Here is a 27,967-nt window from a genome sequence, read left to right on the forward strand (position 1 = left end):
ATTTAAAATGGAATGACCATATAAAATTAATCGTTGGTAGATGCCTGACTGAGATTCATTGGAAGAATCCTGAGGAAATGCAGTCTGAAAACAAAGGAAGTAGATTACAGTACACTTGTTTGCCCACTGGTTGAATACTGCTCATCAGTGTGGCAGTGTGGGATCCGTACCAGATAGGGTTGATAGAAGAGACAGAGAAGATCCAACAGAGAGCAGTGCGCTTCGTTAAAGGATCATTTAGTAATTGTGAAAGCATTACGGAGATGATAGATAAACTCCAGTGGAAGACTCTGCAGGAAAGACACTCAGTAGCTCGGTACGGGCTTCGGTTGAAGTTTCGAGAACAAACCCTCACCGAGGAGTCAAGCAGTATATTGCTCCCTCCTATGTATATCTTGCAAAGAGACGATGAGGATAAAATCAGAGAGATTAGAGCCCACAAAGGGGCATACTGACAGTCTTTCTTTCCACAAACAGTACGAGACTGGAATAGAAGGGAGAACCGATAGAGGTACTCAAGGTACCCTCCACCACACACAGTTAGGTGGCTTGCAGAGTATGGATGTAGATGTAGATGTAGAATTCTTATCCAAGCTGTATTTTTTAAAACTGGATTATTCTGTGTGTAGTTTATAGTCTGCTGATAACTACAGGATAGATAGTTTATGAAGAAACATTTTACTTAAAGAAATGCTCACAATTTCTTGAGGGAACTATTCATAAGTTATAATTCATGAAAATCACTGGCGTAGGAGTCACCTTAATTTGAAAGTGCTCATTCCTATCTTTGTAAGGAACATCTCATCCATTTGGAAACTTTTTGTTTCAGGTATTATCACTAATCAAATGTGTTGTGGAATTTAAAAAAATTTTATCTTATAAGTAATTGTTAACAAAATAGTGTGTAATCATCTGTAGGATATTGATGATCGTCTTTCTTTCTGCATGTGGTGAGATGAAGTGGAGAGATAGGTGGCCTTATGCAAGACACTATTTGTTGATTTTTCATAAACCAAACACGTTTTAGTACTTATTGTGCTATCTGCAGTGTTTTTTTTTTTCAGTCTTAAATGATGCTAACAAGTTGTTAGTACTAGTGATAGTACTTTTACGACAGGGACGCACAGACTGCATCCCATGGGCCACATGTGACCTGCCATTGAACTGATGTCAGTTCACTCCTCACTTTTTATTTTATTTTACTTTATTTACTTATTTATTTTTATTTTTTGTTTCTTGGTCCTCCCCCCCCCCCCCTCCCCCTTCCTGTCTCTCTCTTACTCAGCATTCATTCCCTTCTGAAAAGGAGGGAGTGTGTTGTTGTACAACTGACTTCTTTTGAACTCATTCTAGCCAGGTCAGGGGGGTCCCAATACAGAATAACAACTTGTATCATGACACATTATTTTTGAGCTTGCGGCTCTTAATTAATCACAGTGAGATTTTTGGAGCCTGTGGTTCTAACAAGTCTTCTATGTCCTAGCATTACAATTTCTGCACATTTTTACAAGCTTCAATAACATACTAGATAAAACTGTGTGTTTTTGTGACAGAATAAATAAATACCCATGTGTCATAACCAAACCCACTTACCAAAGAAAATAATTTTCTTTAACATATCGAAAATAGTGGGAAATGAGGCTACACAATCAAAAATCATGACAGGCTAAAAAAATTTATGATACTTGTGAGATTACCGGCATAAAAATAGCTTTTTAGCATCATGTGAAGCTGAACAATTAAAAAATTCATTGAACATGGCACAAAGAGCAGTGAATCACATATCAGTAAAGAAAAACAAACCAATGGTACTTAGCATAAGATGGAATAGCTCTCTAATTTTTTAAATAATGTCCGTGCCTGATGTGTATCTGTAATCTGTTCTTTTCCTGTCTTTTGTATTACTGTATAAAATGTAATAGTGTTTTATTTTAGCGTTTCACCATAACTTTCTTACATGGGCCTTTAAATATATGTAGTTCATTGACACCCAGCAGTCAGCATGTAAAGTTTCATGTCAGTATTACCCCTCGGTTAAAATCAGTCCACAGGCAATTTACAAGAAGTATAAACACTATATAATCCAGTCCATGGTGAGCTGTTATAGTGTGTAGGCACCATGTAAAGTTTGTGTCCACTATCAAATGAGTTCGTACTAAGTAACCATTAAATAATGTTGATGCAGTCAGTGTGTGTTCGGCATCCATATTGGTAGTGTATCCTGAGATGTGAGTAAATACAGTCATTTAAATAAAACAGTTATTGTTTGCTGATAAAAAATTATTGCCATTTGTGTGTGAGCTTACTGAACGGTTCTGTGAAACTTGTGAATATTAATAGACACACCGTGTGATTTAAAGTACCTGGACTGCTATTAGTGGATACTAGTGTGGTATGTGTCCACCCTTCACCTACATGGTGGCTTGCTCTCTGCTGGAGACACTTTCAGTGTGGCATCTGGATGTCTGTGGAGGAATGGCAGCCCACTCTTGCTCAAGAGCCGGAACCAAAGAATGTAGTGATGTCAGATGCTGGGGTCTGGAGTGAAGTCGACGTTCTACCCCACCCCAAAGGTGTCCCATTAGGTTCAAGTCGAGACTCCCGGCAGGCCTGTCAATTTCAGGAATGGTATTGTCCGTGAACCATTGCCTCACAAATGCTGCGTAATGACAGAGTTCATTGTCAGGCTGGTACAATCAATCATCATTTGTTGGTTGCGTTATTTGGTGGAGGGAACCAAACAGTAAGGTCATCAGTCCTGTCAGATTAATGAAGGATGGGGAAGGAAGTTGGCTGTGCCATTTCAAAGGAACCATCCCAGCTTTTACCTGAAGCAATTTAGGGAAATCGTGGAAAACCTAAGTCAGGATGGCTGGACATGGGTTTGAACCACCGTGCTCCTAAATGCAGGTCCAGTGTGCTAACCAAGTGCCAACTCGCTCATTAATCATTTCCGAAATATTTCTTTATTGATATGAATATAATAGAGGGAAACATTCCACGTGGGAAAAATATATCTAAAAACAAAGATGATGTGACTTACCAAACGAAAGTGCTGGCAGGTCGATAGACACACAAACAAACACAAACATACACACAAAATTCAAGCTTTTGCAACCAACGGTTGCTTCATCAGGAAAGAGGGAAGGAGAGGGAAAGACGAAAGGATGTGGGTTTTAAGGGAGAGGGTAAGGAGTCATCCCGGGATTGGAATTTTGTGTGTATGTTTGTGTTTGTTTGTGTGTCTATCGACCTGCCAGCACTTTCGTTTGGTAAGTCACATCATTTTTGTTTTTAGATATATTCCTTTATTGTGCGCACTACACAGTGTTGTAAAATGTGTTCGTATCCTTCTGCATTTAGTGTTTTCTTAAGTGCAGTAAACGGACTGCCCCCCACCCCCCCTCCCCCCATCTACGAAATACATCACCATACCATAACACCACTTTCTGTATGCTTCACATTAGGCACTAAAAATTATGGCACATAATGTCCTTCAGGCATTTTCCGAATCCAAATCCTACCATCAGACTGCCACATGGTACGGTGTGGTTCACAATTCCAAATCACTAATTTTCAGTCATCCATTTATAACACTATACTTCAATAGAACAAATAGTCCTGCTAATGAAAAAGCCATGTACAACACTATGATACAGGGAAATGTGTATATTGTATAATATTATCCCTTTTAGAGGATTTGACCATGACATATGACTGTTAGTTCCTTTAGTTCCTTTTCCTAAGAGTTCTCTAGCAGTTAGAAAGAAACACAGTAAAAATGGTATTATACTGAATATAGGACTTTTCTGTACCAAGTTCATTAAGTGGTTTGTCTAATGGATTTACAGTTGCCAGCCTATCTAGGCAAAGAAATGGTTAAGTTTCAGAAAAGCACAAGAAGTAAATTTGACCTACTGTTTTGCTGTTCCACAATATAACTTCACAAATAAATATAACTTTGAGGATATGGTTCTGAGAAAGAGACAAGAATCTTTCAGCTACTTCACCCACATACACCATTTGATCAATAGCATCCAGACACCCCCAGAAACATGTGTTTTTTGTATTAGGTGCATTGTGCTGCCACCTACTGCCAGGTACTCCATATCAGTGACCTCAGTAGTCATTAGACATCGTGAGAGAGCAGAATGGGGCGCTCCGTGGAACTCACAGACTTCGAACGCAATCAGGTGATTGGGTGTCACTTGTGTCATACGTCTGTACGTGAAATTTTCACACTCCTAAACATCCCTAGGTCCGCTGTTTCTGATGTGATAGTGAAGTGGAAACGTGAAGGGACACGTACAACACAAAAGCGTACAGGCCGAACTCGTCTGTTTACTGACAGAGACCGCCAACAGTTGAAGAGAGTCGTAATGTGTAATAGGCAGACATCTATCCATACAATCGCACAGGAATTCCAGACTGCATCAGGATTCACTGCAAGTACTATGACAGTTAGGCAGGAGGTGATAAAACTTGGATTTCATGGTCGAGTGGGTGCTCGTAAGCCACACATCACGCTGGTAAATGCCAAACAACGATTCGCTTGGTGTAAGGAGCATAAACATTGGATGATTGAACAATGGAAAAATATTGTGTGGAGTGACGAATCATGGTGCACAATGTGGCGATCTGATAGCAGGGAGTGGGTATGGCGAATGCCCGGTGAACGTCATCTGCCAGTGTGTGTAGCGCCAGCAGTAAAATTCGGGGGCGGTGGTGTTATGGTGTGGTCGTGTTTTTCATGGATGGGCCTTGCACCCCTTGTTGTTTTGTGTGGCTCAATCACAAAACAGGCCTACATTGATGTTTTAAGCACCTTCTTGCTTCCCAATATTTAAGAGCAATTCGGGGATGGCGATTGCATCTTTCAACACGATCGAGCACCTGTTCATAATGCATGGCCTGTGGCGGAGTGGTTATATGATAATAACATCCCTGTAATGGACTGGCCTGCACAGAGCCCTGACCTGAATCCTATAGAATACTTTTGGGATGTTTTGGAACGCCGACTTCGTGCCATGCCTCATCGACCGCCATCAATACCTCTCCTCAGTGCAGCACTCCGTGAAGAATGGGCTGCCATTCCCCAAAAAAACCTTCCAGCACCTGACTGAACGTATGCCTGCGAGAGTGGAAGTTGTCATCAAGGCTAAGGGTGAGCAAACACCATGTTGAATTGCAGCATTACCGATGGGGGCGCCACGAACTTGTAAGTCATTTTCAGCCAGGTGTCCAGATACTTTTGATCACATAGTGTAGATTTAAGGGAAATTAGTTAGAACACAATCTTCGAGGATTTTTTGTAAATTTCTGCTAGTGACCTCGGTAGTCATTAGACATAGTGAGAGAGAGCAGAATGGGGCACTCCGCGGAACTCACGGACTTCGAATGTGGTCAGGTGATTGGGTGTCACTTGTGTCACACGTCTGTACGTGAGATTTCCACATTCCTAAACATCCCTAGGTCCACTGTTTCCAATGTGATAGTGATGTGGAAACGTGAAGGGAAATGTACAGCACAAAAGCGTACAGGCCAATCTCGTCTCTTGACTGACAGAGACCGTTGACAGTTGAGGAGGGCCATAATGTGTAATAGGCAGACATCTATCCAGACAATCACACAGGAATTCCAAAGTACATCAGGATCCACTGAAAGTACTATGACAGTTACGTGGGAGGTGAGAAAATGGATTTCATGGTCGAGTGGCTGCTCATAGCCGCATATCGTGCCGGTAAATGCCAAACGACGCCTCGTGTGGTGTAAGGAGCATAAACGTTGGACGATTGAACAGTGGAAAAACGTTGTGTGGGGTGATGAGTGACGGTACACGATGTGGCAATCCGATGGCAGGGTGTGGGTATGATGAATACCCGGTGAACGTCATCTGCCAACAGTAAAATATGGAGGTGATGGTGTAATGGTGTGGTCGTGTTTTTCATGGAGGGGGCTTGCACCCCTTGTTGTTTTGCGTGGCACTCTCACAGCACAGGCCCACATTGATGTTTTAACCACCTTCTTGCTTTCCACTGTTGAACAGCAATTCGGGGATAGCGATTGTATCTCTCAACATGATCAGGCACCTGTTCATAATGCAAGGCATGTGGTGGAGTGTTTACACGACATTAACATCCCTGTAATGGACTGGCCTGCACAAAGTCCTGACCTGAATCCTATAGAACACTTGTGGGATGTTTTGGAATGCCGACTTCATGCCAGGCCTCGCCAACTGACAATGATACCTCTCCTCAGTGCAGCACTTCGTGAAGAATGGGCTGTCATTCCCCAAGAAACCTTCCAGCACCTGATTGAATGTATGCCTGCAAGAGTGTAAGCTGTCATCAAGGCTAATGGTGGGCCAACACCATATTGAATTCCAGCATTACCAATCGAGAGTGCCATAAACTTGTAAGCCATTTTGAGCCTGGTGTCCAGATACTTTAGATCATGTAGTGTATGTTCTGTAATGGAACCAAATAAAAATTGGTCGTCTGTCATGTAATTATTCTCCTTCAGACCAGCTACTCTGTTCCAAAGTGACGTGTTACATCAACCAAGTTCTCCAGTTGGCTGTGCTCGAAAACTAAAACAAAATGTCTTTCTACGTTCTGCAACCTACTAAATGACAAAAGCCTTTCTTCAGTTAACTGTCTGTGTTTTCTGTTCTCCTTAGATATGTGTATTTTATTTCGCAAGACAAAGTCTCATCTCTTGCTATACAATCAATTAATAATAACAGAATAATGTAGTTTCCACTATATTTATAACTTCACATGGAATATTTGTGGCTGAAATTCCATGGATATAATAGCATATATGTCAGCTGCATGCTCCAAGAGTTATCTGCCACCCCCTCCCCCCTTCAGTAAGTGGTGCTGTCCTGTTGGACATTCTGTGCAGCCAAAGCACTGCACCCTTGAAACTGACAACATGTGCACGTAACAGCACGCCATTTCCTGCACAGTGTGTTGTTCCTGCCTCAGTTCTAAAATAAAATGATGATTTAATGTCATCACCTTTCCCCATCTTTGAGAGCATAGGTGCGACCTATAATTTCCCCTTAAATAAATGGTGTGCCACACCTCAAATGCAATTGAACTGTCATTAAACTTACAGTATCACAATGCAGTCACTCTTCCGTGAAACAAAAGTCAAGGTTAGACGGAATCACATGTGTAAATCCATGATAATTCACATTCATTGCTCCACACTACGATTTCATAGGCAAGTTGCAAATGGTAGCCAAATGAGGTTACGCAATAGTAGGACACTGAATTCTGTCAGGAGTAAGTTGGTTAAAATCCCTGTCCATCGTCTAGATTTAGGTTCTCATAGTTTCCTTAAACCTCACAAGGCAAGTGTCAGGATGGTACCTTTAAAAAGGACACCATGGATTTTCTTCCCTATCTTGCCCAACTTCGAGCTCATGCACCATTTCTAATCAACTCGCTGCCAATGGGATGATGAATTCTAATTTTCCTTCCTGCTTTCTTACATAAGGTCTGTATCTAGTGCTTGAGCTTGCTCATATCTGCACACAATTAACATCTAATGTTCCTTCCTATCGTATTTTAGGTACTTAATAATAAATTTGAAGAGGTATTCTGTGAAGGACGGAGAGGTGATACGTGATGAAACTCCAGTCAGACATACCAGCACACTCTCTCTGGGAAAATATTCAGTTCCTAACAGCGTGATTTCTAAGAGTGCAGTTCCTAACAGTGAGACTAATTGCTCTAAGGCTATGAGGTAAGTATCACCAGGCTTTTAGACTGTCCTTTAACATGTGACAAACTGTTCAGTTAGACCTGCAGGAAGGAAATTTTATATTAACCTACAGAGATTAAGAATCGTTTATAGTTTTTATTGTCTAGCCATTGATGTGTTGTTGCAGTAGCTTTACAGACGTTAAAAAAATGATGGTGACTTTGTGAGTACTGGCTGCTTGGCAAATCTTTCCGGAAAGGTACATAGAGGCTGCTATGGATCTGGTACAGATAGTTGGTGCAGCTTGTTCAGTTTGACACAGAGCTAGCAATGAAGAGAGCCAAAGAGAGATTTTGAAATGGAGATGAAATTAACGCAGAAGAAATAAAAACATAAAGGATTACTGACAATATTATTCTGTCAAGGGGTGGAAGATTAGTTGAACAGAATGGATAGTGTTATGAAAAGAGGTTACTTGATTAACGTCAATAAAGGTGAAACTAGGTTAATAGAGTGTAGTCTAATTAAGTTAGGTGACAGTGGGACAGTTAGATTAAGAAATGCGATGCTAAAAAGTAGAAGATGAGTTTTGTTATTTGTGCAAGGAAATGACTGAGAGTCACAAAATTACCAGAGTAGTGACAGCGAGAAAAGTTTGTCTGAAAAAGAGAGATGTGCTAACAACGAACGTAAATTTTAATGTCAGGAATGCATTCCTTAAGGTGTTTATATGGAGTATAGCCTGATATGGAAGTGAAACTTGGACACTAAACTGTTGAGATCAGAAGAGAATTGAATTTATACACTTGTGGTGTTACAACAGAATGCTAACTATTAGACATGTAGAAGAGAGGTGAATTGAACTGGTGATGAAAGAGCTTTAGCTCCATGGTGCATTTTCACCAAAAGGAAGGATGGGTCAATGGGTCACATTCTGAGGAATGGCAGCAAAGTTATTTTGTATGACATGATTGTATGAATGCATGATGTCTGCTCCTCTGGACGTGTCCAAAAGAACAGACATCATGCAAAGTCCACAGCAGTGATACATATTATATTAATTTACATAATATGTATTATAGCTGCAGATTTTGTGTGGTGTCTGTTCTTTTGGGTATGTCCGAAAGAATAGTCACCACATGTTCATATAATTGATTTGTCTCAATGGGCAGTGAATCCACAATCTTCAGTGTGGATGCATAATATCATTTGATCTCCAACAGGAATCCAAAGTAGTGAGCATGGAGGACACGGAGAGGGATTGCGGATAGGTGGCACTAACCGGGAATGTGGGTCAGCCGGGGAGCATGCCGAGATAGTCTGTGCATTTGTGATAAACACTGTGTCCGAATGGTGCACTGGTTAATGTAACTGACTAGCAAGCAGGAGGTTTTCACTCGTCACCGCCGATTCTGCAGAAAGCCCTGATGCAGCTAATGTCATCAGTTCCTTCCCTTTTCATTATTTTCCCCTTGAATGATGCATCACACCTTCAGTGTACACAATAAGTTAATTTGGTAATGCAAGGAAGTATGGGGCATTAAAATTGCAGAGGGAAACAAAAGTCAAAAACTTGAATGCAGTAAGCAGGCCCAAATATACATGGGCTGCAGTAGTAATGCATGGATGAAGCAACTTCTAGAGGATAGACTAGCATTGAGAACTGCACTAAATAGTCTTCACAGTACAGTCTGCTACACACAGCAGTGTATAGTGTTTTCAATGCCTGTAGCATTCATCTCTCTTATCCATCCAATTGTAATGTATGTCACCTTGGTTAATGAGTCAATCTATTGCTCAGAATGTTCTATATAAAAAGAGTGGACAAGCTTTTCTCATACTATTGTTTGTATTGTACCCAAAATGTTCTGTTAAGATATTAGATGTTATTTATTATGTTTGTTTATGATACTAAGAACAATACTGAATGCAGTATAATGATTATACTGAATTGCTGAATAATTCATATTGCAGAAGTGCAGCAGTTGCCAGTCCTCCAAAACTTAACATCGGTAGAAAGGTGAGGAATATTTAAAAATATCACTTTTAGTTTAGTTAATCGTACGTTAATTTGAAGAACGGAGTTGAAACTTCTTGGCAGATTAACACTGCGGGCCGGATCAAGACTTGAACTCGAGATGTTTGCCTTTTGCGGGCAAGTGCTCTACTGACTGAGCTACCCAAGCATGAAACATCCCCCAGGCTGTGGCTAAGCCATGTCTCTGCAGTATTCTTTCTTCCAGGAATGCTAGTCTTGCAAGTTTCACAGGAGAGATTCTGTGAAGTTTGGAAGGTAGGAGACTAGGTGCTGGTCGAAGTAAAGCTGTAAGGACGGCTCGTGAGTTGTGCTTGGATAGCTCAGTCGATAGAGCACTTGCACATAAAAGACAAAGGTCCCAAGTTTGAGTCTCAGTCTGGCACACAGTTTTAATTGGCCAGCGAGTTTAGCATCAGTGCACACTTCACTGCAGAGTGAAGATTTCTTTCAAGAAAGGAGTTGATAAAACAACTTTTGAGTCACCAAAATGTGGTCTCCAACTCAATCATATCCCTCACCATCTTTATTTCTTTGTTTTATCTTCTTGTTCCATATCCTCCATTCTCCTCTGCCTCACCTTTCCCTTACATCCATAACACCTTCTCTTATCCACCTCCTCTGCCCTTCCAACTTCTCTTCCCTTCCAGTTCCTCTGCCCTTCCAACTTCTCTTCCCTTCCAGTTCCTCTGCCCCTCCGCTTCCTCTGCCCCCTCCGCTTCCTCTGCCCCCTCCGCTTCCTCTGCCCCCTCCACTTCCTCTGCCCCCTCTGCTTCCTCTGCCCCCTCTGCTTCCTCTGCCCCCTCTGCTTCCTCTGCCCCCTCTGCTTCCTCTGCCCCCTCTGCTTCCTCTGCCCCCCTCCACTGCCCCCTCCACTTCCCTCTGCCCCTCCACTTCCCTCTGCCCCTCCACTTACCTCTGCCCCTCCACTTCACTCTGCCCCTCCACTTCACTCTGCCCCCTCCACTTCCCTCTGCCCCCTCCACTTCCCTCTGCCCCCTCCACTTCCCTCTGCCCCCTCCACTTCCCTCTGCCCCCTCCACTTCCCTCTGCCCCCTCCACTTCCCTCTGCCCCCTCCACTTCCCTCTGCCCCCTCCACTTCCCTCTGCCCCCTCCACTTCCCTCTGCCCCCTCCACCTCCTTGCCTCTTCTACCACCCTGCCCAGTTTACGTCTCACCTCATCCATCTTCCCCCACCAGTGTCACATCCCCGCACACCATCTACCCTTGCCCACCACCCCTACCCAGAACCAACTCCTTCCTGCCCACCATCCATCCATCCCTACCTACCAAACATCCGTACCTACCACCTCTCCCCACACACCAACCCCACCAAACACTCCCTGCCCACACACCAACCCCACCAAACACTCCCTGCCCACACACCAACCCCATCAAATACTCCCTGCTCATCATCTCTCCCCACACACCAACCCCTCCCCACTCACCAACCTACCTGCCCACCTCCCCGCCATCGATACACACTATCCCCTCTCCCTGCTACATTCTCTCTCTACTGCATCCCCTCCCTCAAGCTCCACTCCACCTCCCCTCCATCCCCTTGCCTGAAATCCTCACTCCCCTCCACTTCCCCTCCATGCCATCATCCCTCCCTGCTCGCCCCCTCTCACAACTTCTCTCTAACAACCTCTCCACCCGACCCTTTTCTCCTCCTCATAGACATCACTTCCCCACACATGTCCCCTCCCAGACCGCCACCCCTCTCAGCCTTCCACACCTCCCCTCCCTCCTTTTGAACCACATATTACGACCACTGCCCAGTGTGATATTAAATTCCACGTAGTGGCATTTCAGGTACAAAATGTGATAAAGAAAGTGTATGAGTGGATCAAAGAAGACTGGAAATCATTCCTGTAACAAATGGGACAATTCAATTCCATATGTGAGTTTGTCCTAAAGCAGATTATTATAGTGCTGTGCCTGGGAGCTAACATCTGGGAAATGGCAAAGCTGGTTGGATATTTGTGTACCACTGTCTGAGCGTCTACAAAAAGTGGTTCGAGAATGGTGAAACCACAACTAGACAACACAGTATCTGACATCTGCACCTCATCACAGAATGCGGAGTTTAGAGGCTCACCTATTCTGTAGAGCAGGGTAGGCAGTGATCTATGGCTTATCTGGCAACAGAGTACAGAGCTGATGCAGGCACGAGTGTTTCAGACTGCACCATTCGGCTCACGGTATTGAATGTGGGGTCTTTCTGCAGATGATCACTCTGATTTCCCATATTGACCTGATGACATCACCATTCATGACTGCAGTTGATAAGTGATCATGAAGATTGGACAGTGGATCAGTGGAAAAGTATCACTCGGTCAGATCAACTGCATTTCTCGTTACTCAAGGCAAATGATCACGTCCCGATATACTGCCATCTGAGCTGAGCGAATGGCTACTCGGAACCTGCTCTGCACCTCTGGCACAGACCAGTGCTAGCAGTATGATGCCTTGCGAGGCGTTAGTCTCAGGTTCTGTGGGAACTGTGGTAATAACTGAAGACACCGTGACATCATTGACTGTGTGAATATTATTGTAGACTACCTGTGTCATTCACACTTGATGTCTTCCCCGATGATGAGGCTTCTTCCAGCAATAACTGCCTGTGTCACAAGGCCAGAATAATGCTACAGTGGTTTGAGAAGAATGATAGTGAACTGATGTTGATGTATCAGGTACAAAACAGAATACAAGGTATACGGGAATTTTTTAATTTTGTGAGCTTTATACATCTGAATTTCAAAATATTTTATTTCTTTCTTTGTACACATCTTCCTGGTTTATGTCTGCATTTTCAGCTGCTTTGAATATTTAGTTTATTGTTGACAATTGAGAAGATTACACGTGTTTTCAAGTGCTCAGCCATTTTTTTTGTTTTCAAAAAATGGATCGAAGAATTTATATTAAATTTTGCTCGAAAAATGGAGTACAGTACAGCATCGCATCTGAAATGTTGACTGTGGCTTTTGGCGAATCTCCAATGAACAACACAAGCATTTATGAGTGGTATAAACATTTCAAAGAGGACTGAGAAGTCGTTGAAGATGGCAATCGCCCTAAAAACCCTAGCACATCAATTACTGATGACAATTCTGGAAAACTCATGAATCACCATCAGGGAGGTTGCTGATAATGTTGACATATCCTTTGGCCCATACCAAGCAATGTTTCGGATGTTTTGGGCATGAAATGTATAGCAGCAAAGCTTTTTCCAAAATTGTTGAATTTCAAACAAAAAGGGCATCATGTAGACATTGTTCAGGACTTGCTGAATAAAGTCAACAGTGATCCAGAACTTCTAAAGAAGGTTACAACAGGTGACAAAACATGGGATGTCAAAACTGAGGCCCAGTTGTCCCAATAGAAACTGCCTGAAGAGCCAAGACTGAAAAAGTTTCAAAAAGTTAAATCAGATGTGAAAGTTCTTCTCACTGTTTTCTTCAATTACTAAGGGATAGCTTGTCATGCGTTCCTGCCTAATGGTTGTGTGTCAACAAGGAATGCTTTCCAGAGGCCATTTGCATGGAGCAATCTGAAGAAAATTACCAGAACTGCAGCAAAACCAATTGTTGAAATTGCATCATGATAATGCTCCTGCTCACACCTCAATAATTGTTCACAATTTTTTGGCTTAATACAAAACTGTTATATTTCCTCAGCCGCCCGTATTCAGTAGACATGGCCCCCTGTGACTTATTTCTATTCCCGAGCCTGAAGAGAATGGTGAAACCATGTCATTTTGCCAGCATTGATGAGATAAAAACTGAATAACTGAAGGAGCTGAACATCATTATGAAAAATGAGTTCCAGAGATGCTTCCGAGATTGGAAAAAGCACCGGCACAACTGTATTATATCTGAGGGGGATTACATTGAAAGGAACAAAGTTGACGTTGATCAATAAATAAGGAGTCTTTATGAAAAACAAAAATTACCATTATTTTTCAGTCACACCTCATATATCTGGGACAGTTTGGGGTCCCAGCTCTGTGGTGACAGATTTATGGCCTGTAATTTACACCTGTGCATAGGCATCTGGCATCATGTACCACCTGAAACCTAATGAGGACTTGTCAAATCTGGACATAATTGCTGCTTATGTTTCAAAGATGGATCAACAAGATATTGAGCTGTTGGTCATATTGTTTTTACGTATCAGTATACATTGGCTGTTGTGCATTGTCTAGCACTAATTGAATGCACATTACATTGGTGGCTCAAAGTAGATGTGCTAGGGCTTCAATATCTAGTCAGTATTAGGGCTTTTAACTGTCTCTGTACTGTGGTTCAGAGCCCACGTTAATTGGTTGGGTAAGTCAATTCAAAGATCAGAGGAACACAACGGCACACAGGCTCCACAGGACCGTGCCTAGTAACACACTGTGGTGTTCAAAACAGTCTCTGTGATGATGGCTGGCGTTCTTTCTTGGAGTGAGCTGCACTGGGATGACAAAAGTTTGGGACTGTCATTTGTACTCGGGTGATTCATGTGAAAAGGCTTCTGACATGGTTATGTCCGCAGCTCATGGTCTAGTGGCTAGCATTGCTACCTCTAGATCATGGGGTCACAGGTTTGATTTACAACCGGGTGGGGAATTTTTTCCACCCGGGGACTGGGTGTTTTTGTTGTCCTCGTCATCTCATCATCGTTCGGGAAGTGGCGAGATTGGAACTGGAAACATTGGGAACTTGTACAGGCACTGATGACCTCAATGTTGAGCGCCCCACAAACCGTCATCATGATCTGATATGATTATGGCCACACCATGAGAATTAACAGACTGTGAACACGGAATGGTAGTTTGAGCTAGTCACATGGGGCATTGCATTTGAGAAACAGATAGGGAAGTCAATATTCTACAATCCACAGTGTCAAGAGTGTGTGGAAAATACTAAAGTTCGTGCATAACCTCTCACGAGGGGACAACGCAGTGGCCTACGGCCTTCACTTAACGACTGACAGCAGCAGAGTTTGTGTAGTGTTTTCAGTGCTAACAGAGAAGCAACAGTGCTTGAAATAACCACAGAAATTAATGTTGGATGTAATACTAACGTATCTGTTAGAACAGTCTGCCAAAATTCGGTGTTAACGAGCTATGGCAGCAGATAATTGGCACAAGTACCCTTGCCAACAGCACAGCATCGCCTGCGGTACCTCTCCTTGGCTCGTGACCTTATCGGTTAGATGCTAGTTGACTGGATACTGTACCCTGGTGATATGATTCGAGATTTCAGTTGGTAAGAGCTGATGCTAGGGTTTGAGTGTGGACACAAGTTGTCAACAACGCGTTGTGTGAGCTGGTGGTGGCTCTGTAATAGTGTGGGCTGTGTTTACATGGAATGGACTGGTTCCTTGGTCCAACTGAACCAATTATTTACTTTACATACACTACTGGCCATTAAAATTGCAACACCAACAAAAAATTCAGATGATAAACAGGTATACATTGGACAAATATATTATACTAGAACTGACATGTGATTATATCTTCACGCAACTTGGGTGCATAGATCCTGAGAAATCAGTACCCAGAATAACCAACTCTGGCCATAATAACGGCCTTGATACGCCTGAGCATTGAGTCAAACAGAGCTTGGATGGCGTGTACAGGTACAGCTGCCCATGCAGCTTCAACACGATGCCACAGTTCATCAAGAGTAGTGACTGGCATATTGTGATGAGCCAGTTGCTCGGCCACCATTGACCACACGTTTTCTGTTGGTGAGAGATCTGGAGAATGTGCTGGCCAGGGCAGCAGTCAAACATTTTCTGTATCCAGAAAGGCCTGTACAGGACCTGCAGCATGCAGTTGTGTGTTATCCTGCTGAAATGTAGGGTTTCGCATGTATCGAATGAAGGGTAGAGCCACGAGTCGTAACACATCTGAAATGTAACGTCCACTGTTCAAAGTGCCGTCAATGCGAACAAGAGGTGACCGAGACGTGTAACCAATGGGACCCCATACCATCACGCCGGGTGATACGCCAGTATGGTGATGACGAATACGCGCTTCCAATTTGCATTCACCGCAAGGTCGCCAAACACATTCGTGCTCCCAGGTTGAGTACACCATCGCAGGCGCTCCTGTCTGTGATGCAGCGTCAAGGGTAACTGCAGCCATGGTCTCCGAGCTGATAGTCCATGCTGCTGCAAATGTCGTCTAACTGTTCGTGCAGATGGTTGTTGTCTTGCAAACGTCCCCATCTGTTGACTCAGGGATCGAGACGTGGCTGCACGATCCGTTACAGCCTTGCGGATAAGATGCCTGTCATCTTGACTGCTAGTGATACGAGGCCGTTGGGAACCAGCACGGCGTTCCGTATTACTCTCCTGAACCCACCGATTCCATATTCTGCTAACAGTCATTAGATGTCGACCAACGCGAGCAGTAATGTCGCGATACGATAAACCGCAATTGCGATAGGCTACAATCCGACCTTTATCAAAGTCAGAAATGTGATGGTATGCATTTCTCCTCCTTACACGAGGCATCACAACATTTCACCAGGAAACGCTGGTCAACTGCTGTTTGTGTATGAGAAATCGGTCGGAAGCTTTCCTCATGTCAGCACATTGTAGGTGTCGCCACTGGCGCCAACCCTATGTGAATGCTCTGAAAAGCTAATCATTTGCATAACACAGCATCTTCTTCCTGTCATTTAAATTTCTTGTCTGTAGCACGTAATCTTTGTGGTGTAGCAATTTTAATGGCCAGTAGTGTAGTTATATTTGGCCACTTGGAGACCACTTCCACCCATCCATGTACTTCATGTTCCTAAACGACAATAAGATTTTTATGGATGACAATGCACAATAACACCAGGCCACAACTGTTTGTGATTGGATTGAAGAACATTCGGGACAATTTGAGCAAATGATTTGGCCACCCAGTTCGCCCGACATGAATCCCATTGAGTATTTATGGGACATAATTGAGATGTCTGTTCATGCACAAAATCCTATGCCAGCAACACTTTTGCAATTATGGGCAGCTGTAGAGGCAGTGTGGCTCAATATTCTGCAGTGGACTTTGAGTGAATCCATCCTACATCAGGTTTCTACACTGTGCCAGATCTGACACGATATTAAGAGGTATGCCTTTATTTTTTTTCACTGTAGTGCATGTGCTTTGACAGTCAAACGAAACTGATTATTTTCTTTAATTGAGTTACTGTTTATTTTACAATAAAAATGCAATTATTTTATCATTCTTTAATAAAGCATGTTGAGGCTCTTGACATTGCGACTCACATCTTCTTGCAGTTGCTGTCCGTCGGGTTTAACAGGAGGGACATTTTGAAAGTAACTTTCATCATGATTTTTGAAAGAGAAGAGGGTGCATCAGGTGACGCAAACAAAAGGCATGCAAATCCACACCCTTTTCCAGTTCAACGATGATGATGAAGTCCCATACTCCGAGGAGTGCTGGGGACAATGCAGGAGACCCACACCGCCATACTAGGCAAAGTCCTAGTGGGGGTGGTTTGCCATTGCCTTCCTCCGACTGTAATGGGGATGGATGATGATGATGATGATGATGATGATGATGATGATGATGATGAAGAAGACAACAACACCCAGTCATCTCGAGGCAGGAAAAATCCCTGACCCCGTCGGGAATTGAACCCGAGGCCCTGTGCGCGGGAAGTGAGAACGCTACTGCAACACCGCGAGCTGCGGACACCTGTTCGACAGGGAATGGGAATTGGCAGAGGAAGAATGATGCGAGCACAGAGTTCCAAAGAAGAGAGAGCAGCAGCAGAGTGACGTGCCTGAGGTTATTTGAGTACACATCACAATCGCGGACTGTGTGGTCGCCAATGGAAGTGCTTGCTATCATCTGATATGAAAGAGCACGCAGGAATGGTATGCCTGTCATCCGTAAATGCCTGCAGCTTGTGTACAGTGAAGAGCTCATGTCTCATTACGTGGTTGCTCCCTGGTGCTACATTTTCAGAAAAGGAAGGCAAAGTATAGAAAGTTGTAAGTGGCGTCCATGTACATCCACAAATGAAAACAACATTGCTAGAGTACAGGACACTGTGTCAGCGGACAGATGCATAACAGTGTCAGACACGGCGTCCACACTGATTACGGGTAGTGCTCTGGCCCAACCCGTGCACCGCAATGTGTTGGATTACCAAAAAGTGTCTGCGGGATGGGTGCTGAGGAACATGACCCCAGATCACGAGAGTGCAAGAACTGGAATCAGCATTTATCACTCAGTGTGGTACAAGTGAGAGGGAGATGATTTTCTGTTCAGAATCAGCACAAGTGATGAGGCGTAGGTGCACCAGTTAACAGCAGAGTCCAAGGCCAGCTCAACGATGTGAAAGCATCCCAGTTCGCCAGTGAGGGGAAAATTCAAAGTGTCACCCTCCTAGGGAAAGGTTACGGCCACTGTGTTCTGGGCACAAAAGATGTGGTTCTCCTCGATTTTCTCCAGCGAGGGACCACCAGTGCGGCATACTACGGCGATAACCTCCCAAACTCGGGTCTGGCATTCGACGAAAGAGATCGGGACTCTCGAGTGAAGGTGTTGTACTCTGGACAACAATGCAAAACCGTGGACGGTGAGACTCGCACGGGATCAGATTCGTTGCTTTGGGTGGGAAAGATTGTATCACCCGGCCTACAGCTCCAATCGTTTGTTCCCTGCTTTGGAAGCCACACTCTTGAGATGTCAGGTGCAAACCAAGGCTAAGGTGGAGCAGGGTGTGTGACAATTCCTGGCACTGCAGGGTAACAAGTTTTACCACAGTGTTTTCTTCATACTGTTTGCACGCTACAACAGATGTCTCAATGTCAGTGGAAACTATGTTGGAAAAATAGTTCAAAGTGTATAGTTCATGATGCCATGGTTTTTATTTATTTATTTTTAAGGGGGGCAATGAAGTGTCCGTGTAGAAAACAATGGTGAAACTTCATTCATTGGGACAGTCCATCATACATTGTGACATGCAGCACTGAGCTGACATGCATCAAGAGGGAGAAAAGATACTATGTTGTTGGAGTTCCTCTAACTTAATAATAAACAAAGAAAGAAACATATTTCTGAGGATATATTGAAATTTGATTTTCATAAATATGTTGAAATAGTAAAACACTAATACGCTGACTGAAATTGAATGTTAGACCACAAATATCTTGACTTCGTGTTGATGTTGGTGGTGGATGTCATTAATATAACATAGAATCACATATTCAGACTTACCATGAGGAGCCTCTAATCACCTGGGCAGAAACAGAGACGGTCTTAAAATCCATGCCTAAAGGAAAATCTCCCAGTGCAGATGAAATGAACGTGGGCACGATAAAGACAACAAGCGTTCAGGGCCTACAGTGGCCGCACAAGACAGTGCATTACGAAAGGAAGACAAGATGATGCGACAGAGTGTAGCAAGGATGTTATAAGTCCTCTGTTTAAGAAAGACAGTAACTGAAAGCCCACTAATTATACAGAAAATTCTAGAGGAGATCATAGAGCAAAGACTGAGAATGATGGTGTAACCACAGCTTGAAAAGGAACAGTATGGCTTCAGAAGTAACAGTGGACCTAATTTTTAGTACTACATGCTGGTGCAAAAATACTGGGAGAAAAGCGTGAACTTGTTAATTTTGTTTCTATAAGGAGCCATAAAAAGTTTCAGATTTAGGGTGTTGTTGCAGCGTATATGCAATGCAGTATGACTCCAACCTGCATATGTAAGCAATGGACCTGCACGGCATTCGTGCCACTCTTAGATACATGCAGTAAATACGGAAATGTGAACTGTGGCAATGTTATTACCAAATGTGGCAAAACAAGACCAATGTATTGTTATTCTTTTCTTGGCTGCCAATGGACCAACACTGGTAGATATCCATCAGAGAATGAAGAATATGTATGGAGCAGCAAATCTGTCAGAGACTGCCGCTGTGGTATGAAAACAGTGACAAGGGGTGCTAGTGCTTCATATCGAGAATCCCCATATCCAGAATGTTGTAATGCAGAAGTTGTGCCAACTCAAATGGGAGTCACTCGACTATCTGCCCTGTAATCCTGATCTCCCCCCGTGCAATTATCATGCCTTTGGTCCCTTAAAAAGGGCCTCGAAAGGTTAACAATTCCTATTTGATGAGGAGGTGCCACAGGCTGTTATGGACTTCATCACGCAGCAGGACACAGCGTTTTACCGAACAGGTCTCTTCAACTTGGTACATCGGTGCAATGATTGCCTGAATGCTGACAGTGATTTTGCCTGGTTGGCATATCAATTCTGGACTGTATGGCCATCGAACGTGTCGAATCCTGCCTGCTCGTTGAATATGGGGTGTCTAGGAAACCTGCCTCCTCATATTGCTCGACAACATTGAAACAAATCGTATTAATGAGTTTTATTATGAAATGGACAGTGACAATACTTAACTTTTACAATAACGCAGAAGTAATGCAAGCAGAAGGCGATGTGCAAATAAACAATGTTCTTCTGCATATGCAATTCCTGTCGCTGATCTTGAAGTGCTTAATTTTGATGCTGCCGTAAAAGTGGACTGCGACCAGTCGGCATGGCGCTTGTGTCCTCTTCGCCATCGCGTTGTCAAAGGGCACTGCAATTGTATTGTCATCCTGGAGAGGGGTCAGTTAGCATGCAGTTGGCTGACGTCTTCTTCACAGCCCTCTCTGCTGTCTCATTTCCGACTGGTGTGCTGGTGCTTGACTTCGTGCCGTAAGAGAACGGAAAATTTTTGGACATGCCTTATAGATCTAAAACAGGAAAATGATAGTGTTGCAAAAGAGATGAAATGGAAGTGCCTGAGGGAGAAAAATATACCTAAAGAACTTGCAAGAAAAATCCTGATGCTGTACAAGGAATGCCCTAACTGTGTACAAGTTGAGACAGGCAATCTTCACAGTTTCAGATCAAGAATGTAGCTTGGTGAGGCAGTGAACTGTCCCGACTACTGTTCAATGCTGTTACTGATTCTATACACATCAAAAAAAGTTTTGCATCACCCCAGTTCCCAGAACTCCTGAAGATAGACGTTGGCTGTGGATATTGTATCACAGACACAGTCCCTTTGACTGCTTAGAGATGTCACTAAACTCGCCCAAAGTGTAAACAACCATCCATGAGCAGCACTTATTAGACAGAGGAGGTCCGACAGCTGATCAGTTCCAGTCATTCCACCGGGAAGGAGGTACAAGGCTCATGTCTGTAGTTCAACCATGCCTAGACAGTCAACACCGCAGTTTGATCGCATTCGCATTGTTACTTTGTGCCTGGAAGGCTCTCAACAAGGGAAGTGTCCAGGCGTCTCGGAGTGAACCAAAGCGATGTTGTTCGGACATGGAGGAGATACAGAGAGACAGGAACTGTCGATGACATGCCTCACTCAGGCTGCCCGAGGACTACTACACTCCTGGAAATTGAAATAAGAACACCGTGAATTCATTGTCCCAGGAAGGGGAAACTTTATTGACACATTCCTGGGGTCAGATACATCACATGATCACACTGACAGAACCACAGGCACATAGACACAGGCAACAGAGCATGCACAATTTCGGCACTAGTACAGTGTATATCCACCTTTCGCAGCAATGCAGGCTGCTATTCTCCCATGGAGACGATCGTACAGATGCTGGATGTAGTCCTGTGGAACGGCTTGCCATGCCATGTCCACCTGGCGCCTCAGTTGGACCAGCGTTCGTGCTGGACGTGCAGACCGCGTGAGACGATGCTTCATCCAGTCCCAAACATGCTCAATGGGGGACAGATCCGGAGATCTTGCTGGCCAGGGTAGTTGACTTACACCTTCTAGAGCACGTTGGGTGGCACGGGATACATGCGGACGCGCATTGTCCTGTTGGAACAGCAAGTTCCCTTGCCGGTCTAGGAATGGTAGAACGATGGGTTCGATGACGGTTTGGATGTACCGTGCACTATTCAGTGTCCCCTTAACGATCACCAGTGGTGTACGGCCAGTGTAGGAGATCGCTCCCCACACCATGATACCGGGTGTTGGCCCTGTGTGCCTCGGTCGTATGCAGTCCTGATTGTGGCGCTCACCTGCACGGCGCCAAACACGCATACGACCATCATTGGCACCAAGGCAGAAGCGACTCTCATCGCTGAAGACGACACGTCTCCATTCGTCCCTCCATTCATGCCTGTCGCGACACCACTGGAGGCGGGCTGCACGATGTTGGGGCGTGAGCGGAAGACGGCCTAACGGTGTGCGGGACCGTAGCCCAGCTTCATGGAGACGGTTGCGAATGGTCCTCGCCGATACCCCAGGAGCAACAGTGTCCCTAATTTGCTGGGAAGTGGCGGTGCGGTCCCCTACGGCACTGCGTAGGATCCTACGGTCTTGGCGTGCATCCGTGCGTCGCTGCGGTCCGGTCCCAGGTCGACGGGCACGTGCACCTTCCGCCGACCACTGGCGACAACATCGATGTACTGTGGAGACCTCACGCCCCACGTGTTGAGCAATTCGGCGGTACGTCCACCCGGCCTCCCGCACGCCCACTATACGCCCTCGCTCAAAGTCCGTCAACTGCACATACGGTTCACGTCCACGCTGTCGCGGCATGCTACCAGTGTTAAAGACTGCGATGGAGCTCCGTATGCCACGGCAAACTGGCTGACACTGACGGCGGCGGTGCACAAATGCTGCGCAGCTAGCGCCATTCGACGGCCAACACCGCGGTTCCTGGTGTGTCCGCTGTGCCGTGCGTGTGATCATTGCTTGTACAGCCCTCTCGCAGTGTCCGGAGCAAGTATGGTGGGTCTGACACACCGGTGTCAATGTGTTCTTTTTTCCATTTCCAGGAGTGTACTACAGTGGATGACCCCACCAAGTTGAATAATGCTTTTCTTGCAGCCACAGGACATCATGTTACGACTCAAACTGTGTACAATAGCCTGCATGATGTGCAACTTCACTCCCAACGCCCACAGCGAGGTCCATCTTTGCAACCACGACACCATGCAGTGTGGTGCAGATTGGCGCAGCAACAAGTCGAATGGATCGCTCAGGATTGGCATCACATTCTCTTCACCGATGAGTGTCGCATATGCCTTCAACCAGACAATCATCAGTGATGTGGTTGCAGGTAACCTGGTCAGGCTGAATGCCTTAGACACACTGTCCAGTGAGTGCAGCAAGATGGAGGTTCCCTGCTGTTTTGGGGTGGCATTATGTGAGGACGACGTTCGCCGCTGGTGGTCACGGTAGGTGCTGTAACAGCTGTACTATACGTGAATGCCATCCTCAGACTGATAGTGCAATCATACCCGCAGCATATTGGCTAGGCATTCGTCTTCATGGATGACAATTAGCACCCTGATCGTGCACATCTTGTTTAATGACTGCCTTCAGGATAATGACATCGCTCGACTAGAGTAGTTAGCAGGTTCTCCAGACTTGAGCCCTATCAAACACGCCTGGGATAGATTGAAAAGGGCTGTTTATAGTATGCCATGATGAATACAGGCACGCATCAGTGCAAGATGACGTGCTACTGGGTATTAGAGGTACCAGTGTGTACAGCAATCTGTGCTACCAGCACTGAAGGTCTCACTGTATGGTGGTAAAACATGCAATGTGTGGTTTTCATGAGCATTAGAAAGGGTGGAAATGATGTTTATGTTGATCTCTGTTACAATTTTCTGTACAGGTTATGCAACTCCTGGAAATGAGGTGATGCTACACTTTTTTTGATGTGTGTATAATAAAGAACGTAATGGAAAATTTTGGTTATCTTATTGCAATTGCCATTGGTAATGATGTCATGATCTGTGGTGAAATAGGAGAGGTAGTTTGGACCAAACTCATTGTGTGGAAATACTGGTTCCAGGAATACAACCTCCATATCAGTGAGACCAAGACAATGGTGATGGCAGTCAACGCAGACGGGCATACTGTAAGCGTGACTATATGAGTCCACTAGCTAGAGTCTGAGGACAGTTTCCAGTACGGCAGAAGTATAATCTCGAGGGATAATTTGTTTACAAAGATCATTATCGACAGACTCCGAAAGTGTTCTGAATTCTACCAGCAAGTGAGAACTCTTATTGGACATGATTCCAGAAAAAGCAAAATCTGTCATGTTCAGTAGCTACTGAATACCAGTATCGATCTATACTATCGAAGCATGCACCCTCACAAAGAGGCAGTCATCAAGACACCAGGCACAGAAATGAAATTCCTTGGATCCAGGGTCCAAATGGAGTGAAAGTTTAGTTATTTACCACTCATTATGTGACAAACATCTCTACAGAGGTTTGTTAATATCAGTTTGGCTCCTCATGATGTAATTCTTTACATTTTTGTTACCAAATTCACCTGTCATCACTTGAGGGAAAACACTGCGGTTTCATCAACAGTCTGTAACACTGCAGTTCCATGTGAATGACTTTCCTGTCAACAGCATTCTAGGCCATATGAAAACAAAAAATTGAAAACATATATCACATAGTTTATAAATGACATATTTGTATATATAGACAAGGATGAGAGGCTGCTTGTTTTATATTTTTATTTTTCTGCACTGCTATCAAGCTACACACTCATCATAAGCAGTCATTTATTTTATTTTCATGCCCTTGTAAAATTTTAGTAGATGTTTATGAAGAAGACACATTAATTGTATCTGGCTGCCAATGCCTTCATGTATTGTTATGAATGGTGTTAAGTGTGATGTGTTTGATAAGTCTGGTAAAAAATTAAGCACTTTTTTGTTGTTAACAATTCACCTTACTTCTCGACATAGTTTCTTTTGAGGAATATACATTTGGTCCTGCAATTGTTCAGCATTTTCATCCCATTGGAGAAATAGGTTCTGTCAAACTCTGCAACTACCACTTCATCATTTGATGAGAATTTCTTCCCAGCGACCGAAACTTTCAAGTTACAGGACAGACAGAAGTGACTTGGGGCGAAGTCTGGTGAATAGGGTGGATGAAGAACCACTCCAGTGCTTAGTTAAGTCTGCTGTTGTTATCACTGATGTTTGGGACTGTGCGTTATCCTCATGAAAGAGCACTTGTTTGCATGCCAACCTTTGTCTTTTTTCAGCCGATGCAAACTTCAAATTATACAACAGTGAAGTAGAATAGCGCCTTTTTCCAAGTAATTTGTATTATTCCTTGGGGATCCCATAAAACAGTGGCCATCACCTTACCAGCTGGCAAAATGATGTTTGACTTCTTCAGTGCATTTTCACCAGCTGTTGTCCATTGTTTTGATTGTTGTTTGGACTCTGGTGTGTTCTGATGGAAACAGGCTTCACCAACAGTCACAAATTGGTGAAAAAAGCTTTGCGGATTGTGATTATTAAACATCACCAAACATTGTGCTGAAATGTTACGCGTGCGCTTCTGGTCGACTGTGAGCGATCGTGGGACCTACACATCTTCTTCGTACTCAATTCTACATGCAGGATATTTTGATTTCACTGAATTAAGATGTCTACAGTCTCAGCAGTCTCACATATTTGGCAGTGTCGCATTACCATATCACGGATTTTGTCGATGGTTTCCTTGGCAGTGAACTCAATTGGGCAGCCAGAGCACGTGTAGTCTTCAGTGCTTGTCCGACCATATTTAAATTCATTAATCCAAATGAAAATGATTTTCAATGATGGTGCAGAGTCTGTTTTGAAATGTGTGGCAATCCAGCCCTTCAAATGAAACTTGGTTTTCTCCATTCTCAATCACTGTTGATACACTGACCAATTCAGATGGCTGACAACAATGAAATGTATGCTGTATCTTGTTCAATTTCTATATTTGATGCCCAGAATAAGCAAGCTTACCAACCACAAAGTCATACCAAAAATATTTCTTTCTTTAATGGCAATTTAACAGAATCATCAAACTGCCCTCATACAACACACTTAGCCTCATTCTTAACACTGCAAGGACATTCTGGAAATGAGGCAAAATAAATACGCCATCTCCATACATGACTGCAAAACTTCTGTGAGGGTATAAAAGTAAAATAAATAGCACTGCTGATGAGTGTGTAACTCAATACCAATCTGGAAAAATAAAAATATGAAACAAGCAGTCTTGATGTGCTAAAAATCTGGACAAATGTCTTGCTAAGATTTCCCAAAGAGCAAAAAGGTATGAGAGACTTGTTGGAGCTGTGATAAATGCAGCAAAGAATGCAATCTGTAGGGGCTACCAGAAGTAATATGTTCCAACTTGGAAAGAAAGTAAGACAAACAGAATGTTGAGTTTCTAAAAAGCAGTGACCCAGAAATAGATAATAATCTACTTCGTAACCTCTATACATCCAAATGTACTAAGTGGAAAGAGACCGTCGAGTTCCTCAATTTTCAAACATCAAGTCAAGAAGCATGTTCGTTATTAAGGAAGTTGGGTGGAAACAAAATTAAAGTAAGGGACAACACCCATACATCATGTAATATGATTGTGTCACATTTACTGCCCATATCAAGAGCACCAAGGGATAAAACTCATACAAGATACATCACACGCAAACTTAAACTGCTCAATGAGAACACTAACAAAGAATCTGAGTTCTCAAAAACTTTTTCTGTATCTTAAATTTCTGCTGCTCCTAAAATTCTAAAACCTAGAAAGGCAGCAGGAAATGACAAAATCCATTCAGAATTTCTTCTGCATAGTGGGAACTACACCAAAAGAAGGCTGGCAGATTTCTTCTCTGACATTATGATCCCACAAAAAATGAAGCACTCGAATTCATAGCTTCTTCTCTGACATTATGATCCCACAAAAAATGAAGCACTCGAATTCATAGCAATACTCAAACCCAGGAAGGCATCAGACCAGCCTAAGACGTGTCGCCCAGTCGCACTACTGAGTGCTATTTACCAGTTTCTTGAAGGAATTCTATATAGTGAGGTTAGCCCAGGGATCTTGCAGAACCTTCTTATTGAATAAGCTGGATTCAGACCAGAATGGAGCTGTGCTGATTGAGTCTCATCCTTAACAACATTTATTGAAGCAGGAAACGTCAGTTACTTTCATTGATTAAGCTGCAGCTTATGATACGATTTGGGGCATGGACTGCTTTACACTGAGGAGATAAAAGTCACAGGATAGTAATATGCACATATATAGATTGTGGGTATTATCAAGTACACAAGGTATATAAAATGGCATTGCATTGGCGCAGCCATCATTTGTACTCAGGTAACTCATGTGAAAAGGTTTTCACTGTGATTAAGGATGCATGATGGGAATTAACTGACATTGAACACAGAATGGTAGTAGGAGCTAAACACATTGGACATACCATTTCGGAAATCTCTAGGGAATTCAATATTCTGAGATCCGCAGTGTCAATAATCTGCCAAGGATACCAATTTTGAGGCATTACCTCTCACCCCAGACAAAATATTGGATAATGGCCTTCACTTAACAACCAAGAACAATGGCGTTCCCATGGAGTTGTCAGTGCTAACAGACAAGCAACAGTGTGTGAAATAACTGCAGAAATGAATTTAAAATGTATGTCATTTATTTTATTTTACACTGAAGAACTGTATTTAAATGTTGGCATGTAATAATTTTGTAACTTTTGTATATGTATTGCCATTTGATAAGTAGATAATGTCATTTATAAAATACATTGGAGGCTGCAGGACACTGTGAGTAAAAAACAAAAATGTCACATACATATTAAAATACTTTCTGAACAGACACACTGATGGAAAAAATTCAAACATCAAGAAATAATTAATGTAGAGTAATGACATTTCAGGAATACATAGTCCAGATAAAATCAAACAATGGAAAATCCAGGATGGGATGTAACAGTATTATGAAAAGGATAGTTGCTACTCACCATATAGCGGAGATGCTGAGTCGCAGATAGGGGTAACAAAAAGACTGTCACCAAATAAGCTTTCAGCCAACAAGGCCTTTGTCAGATATAGAAAAACACACACACACACACACACACACACACACACACACACACACACACACACAGAAATGTAACTTACAGGGTTATTACAAATGACTGAAGCGATTTCACAGCTCTACAATAACTGAAGCGATTTCACAGCTCTACAATAACTTTATTATTTGAGATATTTTCACAATGCTTTGCACACACATACAAAAACTCAAAAAGTTTTTTTTAGGCATTCACAAATGTTCGATATGTGCCCCTTTAGTGATTCGGCAGACATCAAGCCGATAATCAAGTTCCTC

General features: G+C 43.4%; 1 protein-coding gene across 2 annotated transcripts in view; it reads left to right on the forward strand.

Moving 5' to 3' along the window:
- The window catches only part of LOC126109669 (uncharacterized), a 359,871-nt gene that overhangs the window by 297,077 nt on the left and 34,827 nt on the right, over window positions 1-27,967 (forward strand). For both annotated transcript variants that reach the window (XM_049914720.1, XM_049914719.1), the window contains 2 exons: window positions 7,582-7,755; window positions 9,688-9,733. In XM_049914720.1, coding sequence (XP_049770677.1) covers window positions 7,582-7,755; window positions 9,688-9,733 — 220 coding nt within the window. The remainder of the gene's footprint in view (window positions 1-7,581; window positions 7,756-9,687; window positions 9,734-27,967) is intronic.

The sequence above is a fragment of the Schistocerca cancellata genome, chromosome 12 (genome assembly GCF_023864275.1).
Source record: "Schistocerca cancellata isolate TAMUIC-IGC-003103 chromosome 12, iqSchCanc2.1, whole genome shotgun sequence".
Lineage (NCBI taxonomy): Eukaryota > Metazoa > Arthropoda > Insecta > Orthoptera > Acrididae > Schistocerca > Schistocerca cancellata.